This window comes from Oryx dammah, unplaced genomic scaffold (genome assembly GCF_014754425.2).
Source record: "Oryx dammah isolate SB20612 unplaced genomic scaffold, SCBI_Odam_1.1 HiC_scaffold_9, whole genome shotgun sequence".
NCBI lineage: Eukaryota > Metazoa > Chordata > Mammalia > Artiodactyla > Bovidae > Oryx > Oryx dammah.
Window position 1 is genome coordinate 6449040 of NW_024070193.1, and position 17614 is coordinate 6466653.

The 17614-nt window shown below is 48.6% G+C and overlaps 1 protein-coding gene across 1 annotated transcript in view; it reads right to left on the minus strand.

The window, feature by feature from the left end:
• Positions 1 to 11153: 11153 nt before the first annotated feature.
• CDCP1 (CUB domain containing protein 1) overlaps positions 11154 to 17614 on the minus strand; it is a 61248-nt gene continuing 54787 nt past the window's right edge. Inside the window, exons 8-9 of the mRNA XM_040246782.1 lie at positions 17349 to 17436; positions 11154 to 14744 (exon numbers count right to left, since the gene is read on the minus strand). Coding sequence (XP_040102716.1) covers positions 14312 to 14744; positions 17349 to 17436 — 521 coding nt within the window. The 3' untranslated portion in view covers positions 11154 to 14311. The remainder of the gene's footprint in view (positions 14745 to 17348; positions 17437 to 17614) is intronic.

Sequence of the window (17614 nt, forward strand, 5' to 3'; positions counted from 1 at the left end):
GGTTTTTTCCCCCTCTCCTCTCTTCCCCCTTTTACCCTCCGCAGGCATTTCCTTTAACAAATCTTTTGCATGTCTAATCCTGTCTTGGCCTCTGCTTCTAGGAGGACTTGATCTGCTTCAGTGACTCAAAAACATTAAAAAAAGAAAGGTATTGCTGACCGAAGACACGTATGGCCATGGAGGGTGCAGCTCAGATGGCCCTAGGAGAACCTTCTGCCCAACAGGAGTTGACGGACAGCCTGGGCTGTCTGGGGAGGGGCAGAGGCCAGTCTTTCCCTGGCTGCCTCTGGGCAGTGACTGAGTACTGAACCATTCCCTCTGGAGAGGTGACCCCTCTAAGTGGAAAGTTTAGCCTGGGAACTCCCCTAAGACCTGGCCTTGATTGTCTCAGAAGTGTGCTGCAGTCTGGGGTTCTTCCTACCCAGTCCGCTTTTCCCCCTGCTGTTCTTCACACAGGGTCAGACCTGCGTTGAAGACGCTTCTCCCTGCCGACCCCTGCTCCCGTGAGCCCTTGATCTTTCACAGGTGTTTCCCTCAGTTACTCTCTTGCACTTCTAAAAAAATTATATAGAACAATATAATATGTTGCCAAACTATATGTAGGGTATCAAATAGTTACATTACTTAAATAGAGGATATACCAGAAAACTGGATTGTACAATCACCCTGTGTTTCTGAAGAGAGTGGACTACCTTTCTAAGTGAGGGTTATCTGTAATAAGAATGGCCGCTTCCTATGCCTGCCCCACCCTTCGACCTGGAACTTCCTCCAGTAACTCACAAGGCACCTACATAGGAAGCTTATCCTAATTCCTTCCCTTGTCTGCTTAACATGGCTTTGGAATATCATTCTATTCAGGCAGAGGAATGGAATCCTGGATCCATTTAGGTTACAGAGATATGAATCCTCTAAGCTAAGACACTATTTTACCCCACCCCACCATAAACAAATTCCCCTCCTCTTTCTCATCCGTCCCTTCTCCACCTCTTCAAATGTGAGGATCCTTATCCCATCATGAAGATACAAGACTAGGATATAAAGAAGACTGGAACTGGAGGATCAAAGCTTTGCCTTTGTAATGACAAAGACAAAAGTAGTCCCTAGCATCAAGCTCCCCCCAGCCAGGCACTCAGAGCTAGGTGCCACGTTCTCCTCTCAAACAGAGCTAGTCTCACCCATCAACTTCAGACAAGCCTGACAAAACAAGACCATTCTGTAGTCATGTCTGAGCACAGACACAAACTAAGCCTCTGTCCACACGAGAGAAATCACTCAACTAACCCAACTGACAGCTATCTCTTCACAACCATGGCTTTAGCTCCGATGCCTTCATCTCACCTTCTGTGTAAAAACTGAAGTTCCTGGTGGTAGAATCCTGCTTCCTGACACCATTCAATCCAGAGCAAACCTCTTCTTTCTTGAAACTTCCCACACACCACTTAACACAAGTCCATGTTCTATTCTATGTCCCTTGTGCTGAGAGGCCCCATGACTCCTTATCTGTGCATGTACACAGCCTCCCTCCCTGCAAAAGATCAGTAAATCCAACTTTGTTCTTGGTGATCTTTGGCTACAGGGCACACACAGGTGGTCCACAGATGGTCAGGTCCTGAGTCTGTCTCCAAGGTGCTGAATCCAGCCTATGAAAGAAAAAGAGAAGAAAAGAAAGGCAAGACAATGATGAAAAAGAAAGGTTTCAGGACACAGAGCCAAGATGTACATGAATCTTCTGAGTAGGGTTCCAATCTAACTCAAGTTGCTCTGTGCCCTCGAACAAGTCGTACACAACTGGAAATATAGTGAAGCTCCACAGGACTGCAAAGTTAAGTCTGAAACAAGTCAAGGGTAAGAGCAAGCCATGCACAATGGTGGGCATGCAAAAAAATATTTGCAGGGCTTCCCTGGTGGTCCAGTGGTTAAGAATCTACCTGCTTAGTGGGAAGGTGTTATATAACACAGGGAGCCCAGCCTGGTGCTCTGTGATGACCTAGAGCGGTGGGCTAGGAGGGGAGAGGGGAGGGAATATATGTATAATTATGACTGATTTGTGTTGCTGTATGGCAGAAACCAACACAATATTGTAAACCAATTATCTTCCAAACTAAAAAAAAAAACTGCCTGCTGGGGACACAGGTTCAGTCCTTGCTTCAGGAAGACTTATATGCATGGTTGTGGCCTATGGACACAACTACTGAGCCTGTGCTCTGCAACAAGACAAGCCACCACAATGAGAAACTCACACCACAACTAGAGAGACAACCCACTCCAGGGTTCTTACCTGGAGCATTCCATGGACAGAGGAGCCTAGCGGTGTACAGTCCATGGGGTCACAAAGAGCCAGACACGACTGAGTGACTAACACATATTGTACAACATGAGGAATATAGCCAATGTTTTATAATAATTATAAATGGATTTAAATCTTTAAAAATTGTGAATCACTATATTGTACACCTGTAACTTACATAATTTCGTGTATCAACTGTACTTTAATTAAAAGAGAAATGCACAGAGCTTTCAGGAGCAAAAATAGACCAATAATAATCGTCACCTTCCAGAGACTTGAGTCCAAAGCTAACGGCTCACCTTTTAACTCGAAGGCGGAAGTAGAGGACACCAGTTAGAAAAACTCATTCTTCTAGAAGGAACCAGACTAAAGGAACTGTGAGCTCAAAGAGAAGAAATTGAAAGGCGGTAGGAAGGTTTTCTCTGCATCATCCCTGGGCCAAGTCAGCTCGAGCTACGGGAGGCTGCCTGTGTTGAATGGTGCCGCTGAAGGTCTTGAGGCCACCCATTCTACCACACGGCTGGCACTTCTCGCTGTGTGCTTTAACTGGGGGAGGATCAGGGGCCTTAGGTGGGGTAGTGCAAGCTCCAAAGGAGAAAGGGGCCCAAATCTAGGTGGAGCAACCTCTGTCGCCCCCAGTGGTGAAAATGTTAACCAGAAAGGCCCTCGGCAGTGTCACGGGGAATCTGCCCTTGTCCTAGACTAGGGGTCTGGCAGTGTCCTTACTCACATGCTGGTGGCCTTAAACCTGGACTTTGCACCCTGGGGAGGGTCCCAGTTTCCTCACCTGTACCTGGATGTGATGGGACGCTTCTTTGCAGCCTCCCAGGTGGCGCTAGTGGTAAAGAACCTGTCCACCAATGCAAGAGACGTAAGAGACACGGGTTTGATCCCTGGGTGGGGAAGATCCCCTGGAGGAGGGCATGGCAACCCACTCCAGTATTATTGCCTGGAGAATCCCATGGACAGAGGAGCCTGGAGGGCTGCAGTCCATGGAGTCACAAAGAATCGGACATAACTGAAGTGACTTAGCACACGCAGAAGGCGGTACAGGGTGGTTCCTGATTCTCGGCTGGCTCTCTCGGTCTCAGGATCCTGGCAGGTGGCCTGGAGGGGGGCAGTCTGGACTTGCCACCAGGAGGCTAAGTGAGCCAGCCTCCCCCTGGAGTCGTCCCCCTGCCTCTCCCTTCCCTTCCCCACACTTCGCTCAGAACCTCCCCCTTCTCTGGACCTCTGCTGCTGCTGCTGCTGGAACTCTTTTGCAACCCCATGGACTGCAGCCCTCTAGGCTCCTCTGAGCATGGGATTTCCCAGGCAAGAATACTGGAGTGGGTTGCCATTTCCTTCTCCAGAGGATCTTCCCTACCCAGGGATTGAACCCATGTTTCCTGCATTGCAGGTAGATTCTTAACCGTGAGCCACCAGGGAAGATTTTCCCTCAATTTTCCTCAAGGTCTTTCTCATCCTCTGGGCCCCTCAGGCCTAGGAATTTTTTGCCTTAATTGTCCCCATGTGGTCCACTTTAAACATAGTTTAAAATGATGGCTTAGAAGTGGGAGGCAGGGCAGAGAGCCAGGCAGTTGGTTTAAAAATATGTCTCAAGATAGGTTTCATGCCCGCCCCCCAGGGAGATGGGGTGGAAGGAAGAGGGTTAGGGGATGAGTCTGGCCTCAGACCCTTGCCTCACAATCCAAAGAGGAGAGTTTTGCTTTTCAAGCTAGAAAGGCCTGGAAGGATTGGTAACTGAGGTAATCCAGGATCGCTGGTTGGGTGGGGATTTGTGTTGCTGTCATTTTGAAGGCAGTCCTTGAACACGTGTGGGAGGAAGGCACTCCCCTGAGCACAAACAGTACTTTATTTAGTGGTCCCCTTGTGACAGGAGCCCTTTCACTGGAATTTGCTGGAATTTGACCAAACGACGAGACAGAGCTCATCAATTCCCTTCCCTTGTCCTCAGGTCACCCCCTATTTAGCATCTGAGAATGGCTGTTCAGAGAGGAGGACAGTGTTTGTTCTGCAGAAGCTCAGCCCTAGCACAGCCATGGTCTTCAGAAACCCTCTTTCTAATTTTCTGGGCCCTCAACAAACTCAGGAAAGGGGACCTGGAAAATGACAGTTCAGGAACTTGAGATGGGACTAAAGCACTGCAGATGAGCCTGCCCTTCTCACCCCCAAACTCTGGGTCTGCTGAGTTAGATTCAGGAAGCCCCAGGGTTCCACCATCCCCAACTGAGGCTGTTTGGTCCCTTTTATTCCTCAGTGGCCTGAATGTGTGTTTTGTCTCCAGTTCAGGTGAGAGAATAGTAGGCTGCTGTTCCTAAAGTGGCGATAATTCTGTGCAAAGATCTGGAATCAAGGTTAAATCCTGGGGTGACCTGTGTCTTACAGGCACAGACTCTAGAACATTCTAGCCACTCCAGTCCTCAGTATTCCTGAGGGCCACGACAGAGAGCATGGTTTTCTTTTTTCAGTATCCTCAGCGAAAAGTTCTTTGTGTAAGAATATTACCGAGAGGGCTCCCCTCAGGGCTCAGGGGTAAAGAATCCGCCTGCCAAAGCAGGAGACGCAGGTTTGATAGCTGGTCTGGGGAGATCTCACATGCTTCAGAGCACTAAGCCCACGAGCCACATCTGTTGAGCCTGTGCTCTAGAGCCTGGGAGCCCCAGTGGCTGAGGCCGTGTCCCAGGACTTCTGAAGGAAGCCCTGGTGTCTAAAGCCCGGCTCCACTGCGAGAGAAGCCAGCAGTGAGACGCCCGCACACCGCAACTGGAGAGGAACCCCCGCTCGGCACCACTAGAGAAAAGTCAGGCAGCAACAAGGACTCTCCACAGCCAAAGGTAATAAATAAATAAAAGGATCAAAATGAAAAAAGCATATAGCTGAGGAATCAGCACAATATGTATTGCTTGGTTTATAGATGAATGTAGCTTGTTTACTAAATACTTGCAATGTGGTCTGTTGCCTCAGGAGCAGGACGAGAAGCAAAACGTTACAGTTGGGAAAAATAACTAAAAATTGGCAAAGAACTCACCATATTTTATGACTGCCTCTCCAGCCAAGCCTCACAATTCATTCCTCTTCCGGTTTAGAAATGTCTTAACCACTCAAGAAAGCTAATGGAACCGAGACATCCAGCGCCTCACTTGGTGAAGTGCTTTTTGAATGAATGAGCAGATGTTGCCACTGAAGTTTTGTCGTCTCCTCTCCTCCCCCACCCTGTGTCTCAGCCCTCCCTCATAGCACTTTATATGGCAACTTCTTCTCCACCAGCACTCAGCCTTAGCATACTGTCTTACACAGGAAAGTCGCTTAGTTGTGTCTGCCTCTTTGCGACCCCATTGGAATTCTCCAGACCAGAATACTGGAATGGGTTCCCTTCTGCAGGGGATCTTCCCATCCCAGGGATCGAACCCAGGTCTCCCACAATGCAGGTGGATTCTTTACCAGCTGAGCCACCAGGGAAGCCCACACTTAAGTCTTACACATAATCCCACACTTATGTCTTACACGTAGTAGGCATTTAGTGAGTACACTGAGATAACTGGATTGAATTGGATCCACAGCAGAATGAATACCAGGCAGTTGAGTGCTACCCACACTGAAATTCCTCATGAAGATCAAAGCAGATTTATTGCCATGTTCAATTATCGCTCAACCCTTGGCAAGGATCTGAAGACAAACAGAAACATCTTGATCTATTTGTGCAAAAAGTCAGCTTGCAGCATCTGTAGCAAGTGTAAATTCTCATTTTAAAAATTGATGTCCCTGGCCTGGAGAAAATAAATTTTTTTTTTTAATACCAAAGACAAAGCCTTCATTATCGCAAAAGGAGCTTGTTACCCATGTTGTTTAAGAAAAATATAATTGAAAATACAGCTTTATCCTGGATATATTGGACTGACTTGACACTAGACATTTTTTAAAAGGTATAAGGGATTTTCATCTTCATTATTGGAAGTATCTATGTTGCCAGTGTTTCTCAAAAAGACTGTTATTTGCAGAAATATCACCAGGTTGCGTTTCAAGAGGAAGTGAGGGCAATTTAACTCCTGATTGGAAAGGATCACCTCTGAAGTTCACATTTCCCAATTATCCTTCCCTCAGCTGGTTCCCTGGGCTTCCGTAGTGGCCCAGACGGTTAAGAATCCACCTGCATTCCAGGAGCCACAGGAGACACGAGATCCATCCGTTGGTCGGGAGGGTCCCCTAGAGAAGGGAATGGTTACCACTCCACTATTCTTGCCTGGAGAATTCCATGGACAAGGGAGCCTGGAGGGCTACAGTCCATGGGATCCCAAAGAGTCAGACAGGACTGAGCGACTAACACTTTTCACTTTTTCACTTTCAGCTGCCTCACTGGGTCTCAGGATACCAGCAGGGGCCTCCTGGGTAGCAGCTGCAACCATCAGTGGGGGTGAGTGGGGGTTGCAGCCTTGAGAGGAGAAGAGCAGGTTCCCTCCCAGTCTCCCAGGTGGAAGGTAGGATTAGTGTTCAGCCTGCCAAGAGCTCTGGTGACGCTGCCAGTGGCAGGCAGCCAAGCAATTAATGTGTCCAGGAAAGAAAGGGACCCTAGAGGGACTTGGACCGGTCTGCTATCCTGAGACCCAGGGAGCCAGCCCAGGGTCCAAAGTACACACTGAACCCAACCCTGCGGTAGAATGGCTCTTTCACTCTTTAACATGTTTTTTTTTTGGTGGGGAGGGGCTAAAAAAAAAAAAATTTTTTTTTCCTTCCAAATGATTAAGCATCACAAAATGATTTCTTCTCCCTGAACTCCAAGGGGCAGCCGATACCCTCCCAACTGTACTTCCTAGGCTTAAGATCTGAGCGGATTCTAGTCCCTCCAGCCTGGCTCCTGGGTAGGTCAGATCTGAACGTCCTGGGCAGTGATGGAGCTGACGCCAGATCACCAGCTGGTCCTGGGACTCCTCTTTCCGATGCAGGAGCGGGGTGCAAAACCTGCTGTCCCAGGATTGGTGTCAGCTCCCAGAGAACTTCTTGGCCTGGGAGTATCAGCACTGAGGAATGATCCCTGAGGTAGTGTGCAAGGGGCTTCCAGGGTGTTCGAGCAGCTACCACACCTTCCAGTCTTTTCCAATCTTTAGCCTCTCTGGGAGTAACCTGGGATTTTTGACCAGAAAGGGTGAAATCTGGCCAAACTGGTCCCACCACTGGGGGCGGGGCGGAGGAAGGGGGAAAAAGTCTCTGAAAAATTGCACTCACAAGAGGCTAGCAAGACTGAACCACCGAAGAATCTTAAGGGTACTCTGTTGTTATTATTATTATTATTTTTAATGTATTCTCTTTGGCCCTGCTGCAAGCAGGAGCTTAGTTTCCTGACCAGGGATCAAACCCATGTCCCCTGCATTGGGAGCACAGTCTTAACCACTGGACTGCCAGGAAGTCCCAGGAATCTTGAGTTTTGACAAGTTTTAAAAAGAAGTTTTTGTTTTCATTTTCTTTCACTATAAAATAAGATACTTTCCAATAAGTAAAGTGAGTAAAATAAGTACAGTTCCAATTCAAAAGCTACAGCATGGTATATGGGGGGAAACTTCCCAGTCACCATTTCCTTCTATGAAGGCAAACAGTGTCCACAGTTCCTCTTTAGTAAGATTTTTTTCAAACTTCTTTTTGAAACTTTCCAGATGCTTAGAGGCAATTTAGAGGCATTGGCTTGGTTCTACATTAGAGAACTGATGAGTTTCTGACCAGCTTTACAGTGGGGATACTTTTTGCCAAAAGCAGGCAGTGTATTAAAAAGCAGATATCACTGCCGAGAAAGGTCCGTCTAGTCAAAGCTATGATTTTTCTAGTCATGTACGGATGTGAGAGTTGGACCACAAAGAAGGCTGAGTGCCAAGGAATTGATGCCTTTGAACTGTGGTGCTGAAGACTCTTGAGAGTCCCTTGTACTGCAAGGAGGTCAAACCAGTCAATCCTAAAGGAAATCAACCCTGAATATTTACTGGAAGGACTAATGCTAAAGCTGAAACTCCAGTACTTTGGCTACTTGATGCGAAGAGCTGACTCACTGGAAAAGACCCTGATTCTGGAAAAGATTGAGGGCAGGAGGAGAAGGGGACGACAGAGGACGAGACGGCTAGATAGCATCACTGACTCAACGGTCGTGAATTTGAGCAAACTCCAGGAGATGGTGAAGGACAGGGAAGCCTTGTGTGCTGCAGTCCATGGGGTGGCAAAGAGTCAGACATGATTTAGCGACTGAACAACTCTTGGCCTCTTCATCACTGAGGAAAGGTGTCCTGTGATGGGGTAGGAGTGGAACAGGGAGAAGAAGACAGGACAGTTGCTATGGTAACTTCAAGCCACAATGGTGCGCACCTCATATGTGTTTGTTGAGGTCCTTCTCTGGTCTGGGTGCCTGGTCAGGCAAGCCCAAACAGCCGGTGCTGCCTCTGCCATGGGCAGCCAAGTATCTTATCACACTGCGATCGTGTTAGAAAATGAAAGCCCACAGTTCTGGGTTCTTTGGCTGTGGAGCCCACACGGCTCATGCTGTGATGCTTCCCCCAGGAACATCTCTTTCTAGGGCTGCATGAATGCTGAGGATCATATGTCAGCTTGCTGAAGCTGACAGCTAAAATGAGTGTGGAGAGGACGCGGAGTACAGCGTCTTCGAATTTGACACAATTAGCTAGAGAACTGTCAGCTCACAGGGAAAGGCAGCCAGCTTACTGAAGATGAGACCATGCCAAATTGAGCAGACTATAGGCTATGTATTTTTTTTCTCTCTTCAATGCAGGTTTAACAAAGAGTGACTACTAAATCCAGACACTGTCACATACAGCATCGCTTCCCCACCCTGGCAGTCACCTTGTTAATAAGTAGGTATTAGGATTTACATTTTACAGTTGAGGAAATTTTGGCTCAGAGAAGTCAGGCTGCCTGTCACACAGCTCACGTTTCATGGTGGCCTCTTAACCAATTCCGAGATCTCTTCGGTCTGGGGAGACATGGTACCACTCTTGCTGCACTTGTGTAAATAATTAGGCCAAATTGCATGAGACTAGACTTACTTTGCAAACAAAATAGTCTTTGATTATCTTTGATAGAAATGGGGGTACTTATAGAGAGAAATTCTGTTTTTCAACAACAGCAAAAAAACTCTAGCATATTGTGGGTGGATTGTGGAACTCCAGCCAGGCTCACTGCCTCTGAGCCTTTTGACCTCTTGGTAAACTGGTTTTCTGACATGTGTGCATTTTAGCAGTTAACATTTCCATTTTTTCTCTCTCCCTCCCAGCTTGGTGCCATTGAGAACTACCTGACTGCCTAGATCCTTCTTGGGATTACCTTAAAAAAAAAGAGAGAGAGAGAGAAGGAGCGACAGAAGGAGGAGAAGCCCTGCAAAGCGCAGCTGACCACACATACTGGTGATAGTGATGCTAATGTAGACGCTCGAATCCGACGCTGGAATTGCAAACTGGGAAATTTGTTGGCTTGGCACTGCTATTCTCAGTCCACCATTTAAAAATGCTCTGAGCCCAACATCTAGAAATCTTCTCACTAACGACTCTCTGGATTCAAAAAATGAGGATACAGTTTGTTTCCCCTTCATTTTCTATAGAAATGTCCCTCATTAGGTGCCTGACTGCTGACACCATATAAAGGCTGGACTTCAGCAGGCCCCCTGCTCCCGCCTGCAGCACAGCTTCCTAAAATGAAACACAACTGTTTCACCGAGTGACTCCTTCCTGGGTCTGAGACTGATTCATTAAGACATGGGCAATAGACCTAGGTTTGTTCTTTCCCCCTTCTTCCACTTAGGCTTTTCTCTGCCTCTGCAGATCTCTTATTTCGCTACTTGTCATTCCAGTCTCTTTGCACAACTGCCAACTCAACTTTTAATATATGAAACTTATGTTTCAAATGGGAAAGTGAGGGATTCAGGGTATTCCACCCCAAAATATGCCAGCCTCGCATGAGGATTATTTTGAATTGAAGGCAATTCAGAAGGAACAGACACAAGAAAAGCTCTCTGTCCTCCCCCTCTTTACCAGGAAGGACAGGACGATTCTTAATCACCAGAGACAACTCTACACTCTTAGCCCGGAGACAACACCAGAGAAATTGACACAACGCACTTTGCTAAGACCTGTATTTTCCATTTTTTTCCCCCATATTCTTATCTTTCCACAATTTGCCACTCCTAGAAGCTCAGAGTACTTCTCCTTTGTCTTGTCACTTCTCCACGAATTTAATGTTCTTCTGTGATGCTGCGTCCGTCTCCCTCGTGCACTTGGGTCTCCTATCCAGAGTGCGGGCACCCACCTGGAGGTTTCCTCTCCCACCACTCTCCGTTTGCTTCTGTTCTCTTGGCTGGTGAGCTGCCCCGGGCTTGGAGCAGTGTGCATACGTTTTTGTGCGTGCTCAGTCGAGTCTGACTCTGCAACCCCATGGACTGTAGCCCGCTGGGCTCCTCTGTCCAGGGAATTTTCCAGGCAAGAATACTGGAGTGGGTTGCCATTTCCTCCTCCAGAGGATCTTCCTGACCCAGGGATGGAACCCGAGTCTCCTCCGGCTCCTGCATTGCAGGTGGGTTCTTTACTGCTGAGCCACTGAGCAGTCAGTCAGTGGCCAAGGTGGCCTCAATAGGGGACAGGTGTTAGGAGGGTCACACAGAGGGGACTCCAGCTGCCTCAACAAGAACAGAACAGAACAAACTGTGGCCTCTGAGTCACCCACTGGCAGCTCAAAGCCTGGCCTGCTAGAACATAAACACATAGAGAAGATGGAATGCGTTGAGTTCCTGCTGAACCTGTCTCAGTCAATAACCGGGCAATGAGGGCTTCAGGTGACCCAGGGGACAAGCTGCCAAAGCATTTAAACAACCTGATACCTCTTTTTTTTTTTTCCGTATATTTGTTTATTTAAAAAAGTATAGGAAATGAACAAAATGCTGCCTAAAAAGTATCTACAACAAATAAATTATTTTGAGTTAAGCATTGCAGATCCACACAAATCTGTCCTAACCTTCACCAAGGTTATGTCCCATAGACTTCGGCTTTTCCCCCTGGCTCTTCCTTGAGACCCCCTCCCCCCAAATCTTGCAAAATGGCTGCAGCATTAATCAGTCCTGCCTGAGCCAGGCTTTGTCAGAGGATGGGCTTGAGGGCAGATGCGGCATGGAGGGCACTCTGCTGGCACCAGCTAGGCTTCAACAAATGTGTTTGGTTTTCAGTGACCCTGAAATATGTTACAGACATGGGGCCTGAGCTTTAAAGGGAAGAGCCAGGGGTACATCGGTCTGGCCCCTTCAAGGAGGCATGTTTCTGGAGAACTTGAGATTGACTTGAGGTCTCAGGAAGATAGTAATGTAGCCTGGAGTTGTGAGCTCTTGGTTAAAAGGAAGTGGCCACGTGGGGCCCCTGCAGGTAAAGAAGATGCGTGTGATGAGAGCCACGCTTTGGGGGTGGAATTCAGAGCGCCGAGTGACCCTCAGAAGAGGCCAAGAGGTCGGAGAAGGCAGAGAATGGAGGAGCAGGGCCCCAGTGATGATTTTAAATAGTGATACAATTTAACGGAAGGAAAGGAGCCACAGACCTCCTCTGGTCCTTCCTGGAGGGGCTTTGCCAGCATCTCAGGCCAAGACAATGAGGGTCCCTGGGCAGAGCCAGCCTTTCAGAGTAAAAGTGCAGGGAGCACCAAAGGCACAATAATAATAATAATATAATACTCCTCTTTCTGGAAAGAATTCAAGAGACCTTGGACCGCACAACATTTACATGATTGCAATACTTTTCATGGAGGCAAAGTAGCAAGGGGACAAGTCCAGACAGTGCATTTTCAAGGTGAAGTCACTGAATTTGACAACCCGCATCTATTTTTTAAAGGAGGTTTTATCACAGAAATATTGACCTTGGGACTGTGCTGACGAGCCATAACACAATCCTTTTCCTCCTGGATGAGAGCAGGGGCCACGAAGGCAAACACCTGCAGGAGCTGGGCTGGTAATTAGTATAAATGAAGGATGTGGGCTGGGTGTAAAAAACAACTTTCCTGAAGCACACATCAACATCAAGACTTGTCTTTTTATGTCACTTGAGGTATGGGTCCTGAACTTTCCGTTTCATTATGAGAGAAGCGACCCTGAAGGGCACTCACCCACAGCAACAGACCCTCAGCCTCTGTGCGGGAAGCAATAGGGAGAGGTGTGGCCTGAATGGGTGAACCGCGTGCCCCCTCTAGAGAGCAGCTCTGTTTCAACTCCAGTCGGCTGTTTTTTGATGAGCATGCAAGTCCCAGCATGGCCAGATCTTGCAATCCAGAGTTGTTATGTAAACATTTTATCATTTCAAATGTTGGTGAGTAATTCTTTAAAAAGATGCTGCAGGCCTAACAAAACACATCTGTAGGCTGGAACATTCTGTAGTCTCTCCTGGGGCGGGTAAAGTGTGGTAGGCAGGAGAAAGGTCCATGTGCTAATCCCCGGAACCTGTGGATGTGTTACAGGGCAAAGGGGATCTTCAGTGTAATTAAAGATCCTGTGACGGGGAGATGACCCTGGGTTACCTGCGTGAGGTTCGTAAGTGAAAGGTCCTTGTCAGTAGGAGAGAGATGCAAACTGTGGGAGAGCGTGGAGGCCAGAGGAGCCTGGTGTGCTGCAGTCCATGGGGTTGCGAAGAGCTGGACACAGTGAACAACAGCAGTGTCACAATGCCACGACTGGAGGCAAGGAATGTGAGAGGCCGCTATAAGCTGGAAAAGGCAAGGAGATGGATTCGCCCCTGGGGCCTCCAGAAGGAGCACAGCTCTGCTGACACGAGGATTTTAGCTCAGGGAAACCCGTTTTGCACTTCTGATCTCCAGAACCGTCAGGCAGGAAACGTGTGCTGTTTCAAGCCACCATGCGTGCGGTAATTTGTTGCAGTAGCCTTAGCAACTAATACAAGTGGCCACTCCCTCCTGTACCTTTCAGTGTTATCTTTCTAGTGTATACCTTTATTTACTGGTATCTGTTTGGCTGTGCTGGGTCTTTGTTGCTGGGCAGGGCTTCTCTGGTGGCTGTAGTGTGCAGTAGTTGTGTCTCCCAGGCTCTAGAGTGCTGGCTCCATCGTGGCACACAGGCTCAGCTGACCTGAGGCGTGTGGGATCTTCAGAGATCAGGGATCAAACCCGTGTCTCGTGCACTGGCAGACTCCCCACCACTGAGCCACCACGGAAATCCTCTTTCAACGCTTCTAGAGGATGAAGATACTCTCTGCATTTCTGTTTAAATGTTAAAGCGTTGCTGCAGCTGGGTGGAGCCACACACTGCAATTCCAGGACATTTCTCTTATTCCTAGATCCAAGGACAATGAGACTCAAGAAGGATTTTTGCAGCGAGAGAACCACACGGAGAGCAAGACAACCAGCAAGTCTCTGCTCAAAGCAGATGTGCGTCAGTGCCCTCAAACACACACACACTGTTTTCTGGCTGGAGAGACTGCAAATTATTCCCACCGCCCAGAGGACAGGCACATGTTTATCTAGTGGCGGGCAGAAGTCAAAACCCAGCCATCTAACCAGTGAGCGCGAGCTGCCACTATGCCAGGTGAGAAGAGCTGCATGGCAATCCATTTGACTTGTTAAATACCCGGGACCACCCAATAAATAATAATAGTTAAAAAAGCACACTGATATTTTCATCCAGGGGCTCCCCAGTGCGAGCAAGGACCCAGGGATTGACAGTGTCAACCTGAAGAGGTCGAAACCTGAATGTGGGGCTCGCTGCAGCCCTGTCCTGGGTGATTCAGCCGCTTCCCTCTCATTATGGGCTGGTTACAACCCAACCTGAGTACAGAAGGACATGCCCGGAGATGACAGCATCCGGATCACAAATCATCATGATCAACGTCTCAGCGGCAGAGTGAGTCCACGTGGAAATCAGAAGTTGGTGGCATTCAGGAAAAACCTCCTTTTGTCTTTCCACACAATTCCTTGTCTTCAGGATATATGGGTGGGAACCCTAAAGGGCATCTCAGTGCCCTGCTGTATGCCAAGTCTTTGGGTGGGTCCCTGTTATTCCCCAGGCTCCGTGGGCTCGTGGGCGTCCAGCAGAGGAGTGTCTGTGCTCCTGTTGCTGACCTTCCCGTCTTTGGGGTGGGAGAAGGTATACGGTTCGCTCTCAGACTCAGGAGGGGAGCCAGGGGGTGGCTCATCTGTGGCCAGCTTGACGGTCGGGGCCCTGGAGTTTGTGGGGGGTGGGGAGGGAGGGAAGTCCCCCGTGGGCCCCTGGAAGGGCCGGTAGGTGTCCACCTCTGCCTGGTGGAAGGACCCGCTGGCATCCTGCAGAAGATGCCCGTATACCATGGTGTCATCAATGACAGCATACACGTGCGAGTCATTGTCCTTGCGCCCTTTCTTAAACTTCTTCGGCTGCATTGGCATCTGGGTGTTGACGTTCCCATTGTAGATACCTACGGCCGGGCCCTTGTTGATCTTCTTTTTCTTACTGAGGGAGGGAAAGAGACAGAAGTCAGGAAGAATGTGACCTTAGAGGCCCATCAACTGTATGTCCCTACTGGAATGTATAATAGATCCTTCAGGGTCGATTATACCCAGGTCTCCCCGAGTCCCTCAGGTCGCTTTAGCATTTGAAATGGAAACTGCTATCCTCAGAGAACGTTTAGGAGGGACCAACTCTGTCTCCAGTTTTTAAGGTAGAAACTTAAGGAGCAGAGAGTGGTATGGAGTGGCACTGTCAACACCATCCGTGCCTCAATTTGCTTTGATTACCTGCGTGGTGTCCGAAGGTGGAGGGTCTGATAATACCCTTTCCTAGCAGAAATGGGCATGCCCAGGCCAGCCTCCCACGACTTTGAATTCTTTCCTGTAGCTAACGCTTCAGCTCACTTTTGCACGTGTACAAGCTACGTCCATTTCGATTCTAAACGACAGCACGTGAGACTCAGGATGGAAGGTTGTATCTTAGTTTTTAGTTGGAGTTGGGGACAGCTTGGACCCCGAAGGCGCAGAGGGAGCCAGTCCTCTCAGCAGTAACCTCCAACAGAGGAAAGAGCAACCAATGAGACAAAAGTCCGCCCAGGGTGCCCGACTTCGCCCACCACCAGTGACGCCTGGTTTGTAATGTTCTTTGGTACTTGGACGTGGACGGGCATTAGTACTCCCTGCCTCAAAAACAAAGCCTCGCTCTCCATCTCCACCAGAGAAAAGCAGGGTAGGCTGACTTTTGAGCCAATCAGAAATTCAAATGGAGGACATTAGCTCAATCAGCATAAGGGATCACATAATGCAGTTTGCTGGCTGGCGGTTCGCTCATGATGAACCTGGACTTTTCTGAGATAAAAATAAATCCAGTACATGTAGCTTGTAATGCTGGGTTTCCCGGCCAGAACAGCAGGCTGCCAGGGCCCCAGCCTGAAGTCCTGTAGTGATGCACCTCCCCTGTGCTCCCACAGCGCCATTCTTGTCCCCACTAAGCTCTTCTGTCCCCTGTGTATCCCCAGCACCTTATTTGGTTCCTAAGGCCCAGAAGACCCTCAGGAAATACATGCTTTAAAAAAAATTATTTTTTTTTACTTGGCTGTGCCAGGTCTTCATTGCAGCACACGGAATCTTGAACTGTGACATTTGGGATCTAGGTCCCTGATTAGGGATCAAACCCGGGGCCCCTGCATTGGGAGCGTGGAGTCTTAGCCACTGGACCACCAGGGAAGTCCCAGGAAATACATGGTTAAGGAACAAGTTCAACGGCACTGTTTGCCCTTCTTCTCCCTTACAGAACCCGTGTTTCCTCCCACCCTAACTTGGGGATGGAGGAGCCTTATGTAAATCTGCCAGCCAGTAGCCTCCCCCACAGCAAGGAGGGGGTTGGGGATTCTCAGGCCAGGACTGGGGCACTTTAGGGATGCAGGCAAGTGCGGGCCCCTCCCCTCCCCGCCCAATTCCCTCCTGAGCAGGAAGCTGGCTCTCAGTATTAATGACACGCTTTCCCATCTGGGTTGAACATACCATGCACCCCAGATGGGAAAGTTTCCTGAGAGAAACCATACGATGCTGTGTCATTAAAAGAAGTCCTTTCCCCTCATGCAAGACATGTGCAATCCCATTTCGCTGAGGAGACGTCTCCCCTGGACCTGCCGGCCCGTCCTCATCAGCAGAGACATTTCTAAATAGTCTCACTGATGATCAGCAATTTCAACTGTTTGTTCTTGGCCCCAGTTAATAATTTTTTTTTTAGTTTTTTTGCTAAGGAAAATAGATACACACCCCACTGTCCCTGCTGCCCATGGCTTTTATCAGAAATATGAGCAGAATTGATGAAATCTAGTAGCAGCGTGGACTAAGGTCAACCTCTAAAAAGGTCAACCTTGTCCTCTCATAAAAAAGAAGCTGTCATCCTGAGGGGGTGGAAGGTGAGACTTGAGTCAGTTAACTGGTTCTTCCTTCCTCTTGCCCACAGGGCTGGCTTTCTGGTACTCGTCTGGAGGCCAACAAACAAGCATAAACAGACAGTTTGTTTAAAAAACTGGAGGAGAACAAGCTGGGCAGCGTGCATGTGTACCTCAAGGTGACGGCAGAGCAGGTTCACAGGCCTGGTCTGGCAGGGCTTACGTGAGCTTTTTCTGCCAATATCACCCCCGTGAGGACCGCAGTCTAATGAGCAGACAGTAAATGATTCACAGGGAGCTTGTGCTGAGGCAGCTGCCTAAAAACTGCAGGCTAAAATGTCACCACATGTGTGTTTTCTTTCTTTTTCCTGCTAGGTAGGGGATTTCTGCACCAACCCCACCCCCCAAGCATAATTCACATCTGGCACTGTTGTTTATTTTCCTTTTTTTTTTTGGCCATGACAGACAGCTTGTGGTATCTTAGTTCCCTGACCGGGGATCAAACCTGTGCCCGAGGTAGGGAAAGCTCGGAATCCTAACTACTGGACTTCCAGGGAATTCCCCCCTAGCAACAGTACTTAAGATTGATCTTTGCGGGGGACAATGGAAAGCAAGGGGAAAAAGTCAGTAATTAATGACAGCTCTGGATTGTGTGATATAAGGAGGTGTCAGCTCAGGAGAAGAGTTTGAGAAATTCCACCTACTTCTTTTTCACGAAGCATATGATGAATCCGAGGGCAAACAGCAGTAAGGCGCCACCTCCCACCACCGCGAGGACGATGACAGTCAGGTCTGTGAGCAGAGACACAAGGGAGAGAGATGAGGAGACATGTGGGGTTAGTTTAGCCTGGGGACGAACTTCAGTAGACAGTCTTCAAAGATGGCCGCCATTCCTTCCCTCCCCATAGGCCCATGCTGCTCCTCTCACATTCAGGGAAATCTGCTTCTTTCCTCTTGAATATGAGCTGAG